A 4,430-nucleotide genomic window follows, 5' to 3' on the forward strand; every position below is an offset into this window, starting at 1 on the left:
CTCTCTCTCTCTCTCTCTCTCTCTCTCTCTCTCTCTCTCTCTCTCTCTCTCTCTTTTTCTCTCTCCTCTTATTCAGCAGCTCTAGCTATTAGGAAGTAATTTCATTTATTGAGGCAAACCTCCCTCTATAAAACAATAGGGATTGACACAGTGGGTGCTCTGACCATACTTGCAGCCTTGGCCAGCACGTCTAAGGCCACATTTCTCGTCTGCTCCTAAGGAATGAACAGCCTCCCAGGGGAGAACAGCCTCGAGACTCAGACAGGGAAGAGTCTCCCCATTCCCCAGAGCCCCTCAGGCTGCCCTCATCTCAGTCACTCACCTGGGGTGTGAGACCAGCCTGCGATGTTGGGCCTCAAGGAGCTGCTGCTGGAGGAGGTATTGCTGGTGCAGGGCCTGAGGTAGGAAGGAGGGACCTGTGACGTCCTGGAATGGGAGGGTGGGCAGCGGGGTGAGGGGCTGGTGGAGGGTGCCGCTGTGCTGGTGGGCCGGGGCCATGTGGGGACTGAGGCCCGGCTGGGACTGCACAGGATGCGCGATGGGGAAGTCCGTAGTGAGCTGCTGTGGCTGGGGGGGACCCAAGTGGAAATGGCGGCAGGAGGTAGCGTGAGGATGCTGAGACCTTTGAAAAGGGGCACCTGGGGAAGCAAGGACAGGAAAAAGACTATTAGGACAGATGTAGAGCACTTGGCCAACAGCTTCAACTTAATCAGAGCTAGAAACTATCTTTTCAAAGTACAGAATTGATTTCAGGTGAAGAATCACCTGTTACAAGATTCTGCTTTAATGAAAAGATAACAATTAAAGTTTGTATTTCATTTTTTTGTTCAGCTGTTTTTCAGTCACATCCAAGTCTTCATGACTCCGTTTGAGGTTTTCTTGGCAAAGAAACTGGAGTGATTTGCTATCTCCTTATCTGGCAAATAGGGTTAAGTGACTTGCCCAGGGTCACACAGCTAGGCAGTGTCTGCAGCCAAATTTGAAGTCAGGTCTTCCTGACTCCATGTCTCGAACTCTATCCAACTGTGCCACCCAGCTGCCTTTTGTATTTCACCAATGGCATGCAAATAAAGTGGTTTCAAAGGTCCTTGAAAAATGGTTTCCCCACCCCTGAGTAAGCTAACCCGCTCCAATACAATTTTGTTGACCTTATTAATTTATTTAGTAAGCCCTTCCCTGTAAGATATAAAGAAGCACCTCAGCCTAGTCCCTTTCAGAGAGAGAAGGGGGCAGGGAGAGGAGGAGACAGAGAGAGATGGTCAATGTAGGTAGGTAGATAGATTTAGTTAGGTAAATACGTAAATATATAAGATGATTAGATAGATAGATAGAATATTAATAAGCCTTATGTACCATTACAGTGTGCCATGTACTATGCCAAGTCTTAGGTTTACAAATACAAGCAAAAAAAGATAGCCCCTGCCCCCAGAGGTTACATTCTAAAGAGGGGAAAAACACATAAAAGGGAGCTAGAAGGAGGTAGAGGGGATAGTTGGATTAGGAGACAGCATAGTTTGGATGGAAATGGTGACCAATAAATGTCATGAAGGTCTGATTCCAAGCAAGACAGCAAAAGATCACCTAGAATCGTAAGAGGAAAACGGAAGTGGGTAGGAAGGACCAAAGGGAGAGAGGGCAGATCAAAGACAAAGAGTTTGAAGGAAGGGAATAAACTCTTCAAGAATTATGCTCAGCTTAAGTCCTTCCCTCCCCAAATTTTTAGAGGTTTCCCACTGCCTTACAGCTCAACGTCCCACCTCTTCAGACTGGTATTAAAGACCTCTACAGCCTGATTCCTCCCTACCTTCCCAGCCTACTCCTCCCCGGCATATACTGCCTACTTGGCCAAGACACCGTGTCCTGAAAACATCCTTGCTCATTGTTTCCTCTTTGTTCCTGCCTGATGTATCTTCCTCTATATCTGGATTTTGTTTATCCTTCAGAATCAATCAAGTCTTCCCTCTCTGTAAAACTTCCTCTGATTACTCTGCCCATAATGCCCTCCTCCTCTTCCGGGTATTGTCTGTGCTCCTGGCCATGCCCCGGGTAGGAGACCAAGACTTTACCCCATGGCCCCAAATACAGAGGGCTCTGGTGACACTTATACTTTCTGAAATATAAACGAATAGACTTAGCACCTAGTTAGCAAGAATACTGAGTAAGCTATCTCTCTCCAAGCCACCACCACAAGTGAGCTCCACCCCCACTCAGCCCTTCCCAATGCCCAGCAGTCTGGCCATGAGGCTATGTATACCACCCCACCCCTCCCCACAGCATAGTGTACCAAAGTCTCTTCTATAATGCAACCTTGTTACAGGGATGTGCTGATAAATGTTTAACAAGTGGCTTTCTGAAAAAAAGAAAAAGAAAGGGATTCAAGACACTTTTAAGTTTAACCTTTATTATTAACACCATCTCCATCACTTTCCTAAGTCTGATCAGCAAAATAATATGCCAAGACCTGATTTGTACTTTGCTGATTTCCAAGGTATAAATACTCACAATAAAATTAACAATAGGCTCTCTCCATTGCTTGTGTTCCTAGGTTCCAGATCTTGCCCTTGTCCCAAGTGACAGAATTCCTAATTACAGCCTGGTCTCATCTGTCAACATCATGTGTTTCATCTCTTGCTAGTAACTGAGTCTTCTCTACATGATTAGACTTGCAGGTCCCATGAGAAGGACTAGATCTTATCCTTCTTTGTATGTCATTCAAGATTGGTTACATCTTCATAGATTTTCAGATTCTTAGGGTGGAAGCAGGGGTGTCCTGGAGCCAGCTCATTCTGGCTCTCTGGATGGTTAAAATTTCAGTATGAGTATTTAACAATTCAGAAATCAGCAAAATCCACAAATCAGGCTTGCTTTGTTGTTTGTTTGATTGTGAGAAAATGTTAATAATTGAAATTAAATTTAGAAGTATGTCTTTTTTTATTTTGTTTGTTTGGGGAAATGGGTTTGGAGAGCTAATTGTTAAATATTTACCTTCATATCCCTGGTCAGAGGAGACTTTAGAGTTTATTTAATCCAAACTTTTCATAATATAGGTGAGGAAACAGAGGTTCAGATGTGATTTGTCTACATCAAAGCACTAAAGATCAGCACCACTGAGATCTAAACTCAGATATTCTGATTCCAAATTCAGTGATTTTTCTACTGCTTTTTGATTAACAGATGGATCCATTAGCAAATTCTAAAAACTCTAAAAAGAAATTTGCTTCATCAATGGACCAACTGATGGACGGATTGATTGATCTTCAAAGACAATAGGATCCTGCCTAGGTGTTCTGGTATTTCAGCTCCAAATCACGAACCTGTCTTCTTTGGCACCGGTAGGACTTTTCCCATTTGGGAGAAACAACTATCCCAATCTTCTTGTGAAATCCTGCTGTCTGGATGGGGGTGAGCCCTTCAATGACTGACCCTCAGGTTTCTATTGGAGGCCATCACTGCTTATTAGAAACAGTAATAATGAAACCTGCCTGGGCAGATGTCTGCTCTATTCTTCTAAGTTTGGCAGCTTCCAAATGGACATATTTGGAATTAAAGCCACCCGGATGGACAGTGAGGGACTGGAGGAGGAAACTCTTTGATTTTGACTGCTGATATTTTGGGTGCTTTCCAGCTACAAAGCACTTTCTCCTACATCTCAGTTCTCTTCTACCATCACCATTTGAGGAAGGAGAACTTAATCTGGGCAGCCCTCCTCATGAGAGAATAGTAGCCTGGGCTGCAAAGGATCTTAGAGGTCATTGAACCCAAGCCCCTCATTTCATCCATGAGGAAATCCAGTCCTTGTTGGGCCTTCCCTAAACCAGCACCACACACACATGCACACACACACACAGAGTCTTCAGGGAATAATGGGATGGGTAAAGGGATGAGGGAATTTGTGACAGTGACTGCTCTCTTTGATTCCCTCCCACCTCTTGCTTTCAGACATCTCTTCTATCCTCTGCTGGAACTCCTCCCATCAGATCCAAGCCCTTAGCTCCAGTTCCATTCCATATTCTGATTAACCAGTGTTTACTGAAGTGTTACCAAAGAACAGCTTAAAGTGTTAGCCCTTTGCATGGCTATTTGGGTACTTCAGAAATGTAAGAGAGAGAAAGAGAAAGAGAAAGGGATAAGGGAGAGGGGAAGAGAAAGTAAGAGACAGATGGGGGAGGGATGAGGAGAAAGGGAGACAGAGAGAGACAATAAGGGAGGGGAGGAGAGCCAGATAGAGACAGAGAGATAGAGGGAGACAGACAGAGACAGAGAGATAGAGGGAGACAAACAGAGAGAGGGACAGAGAGAGAGAGAGAGAGAGAGAGAGAGAGAGAGAGAGAGAGAGAGAGAGAGAGAGAGAGAGAGACAGAGAGAGGGACAGAGAGAGAGAGAGAGAGAGAGAGAGAGAGAGAGAGAGAGAGAGAGAGAGAGAGAGAGGA

The 4,430-nt window shown here is 44.8% G+C and overlaps 1 protein-coding gene across 1 annotated transcript in view; it reads right to left on the bottom strand.

Moving 5' to 3' along the window:
• The window catches only part of ARK2C (arkadia (RNF111) C-terminal like ring finger ubiquitin ligase 2C), a 4,965-nt gene extending 3,085 nt beyond the window's left edge, over window positions 1-1,880 (bottom strand). The window contains exons 1-2 of the mRNA XM_069077326.1: window positions 1,805-1,880; window positions 323-638 (exon numbers count right to left, since the gene is read on the bottom strand). Of these exons, the coding sequence (XP_068933427.1) occupies window positions 323-638; window positions 1,805-1,880 (392 nt within the window). The remainder of the gene's footprint in view (window positions 1-322; window positions 639-1,804) is intronic.
• Between the last annotated feature and the right edge of the window lie 2,550 nt (window positions 1,881-4,430).

The sequence above is a fragment of the Petaurus breviceps genome, unplaced genomic scaffold (genome assembly GCF_028583685.1).
Source record: "Petaurus breviceps papuanus isolate PSGF00001 unplaced genomic scaffold, PetGlider_PUasm1.0 151, whole genome shotgun sequence".
Lineage (NCBI taxonomy): Eukaryota > Metazoa > Chordata > Mammalia > Diprotodontia > Petauridae > Petaurus > Petaurus breviceps.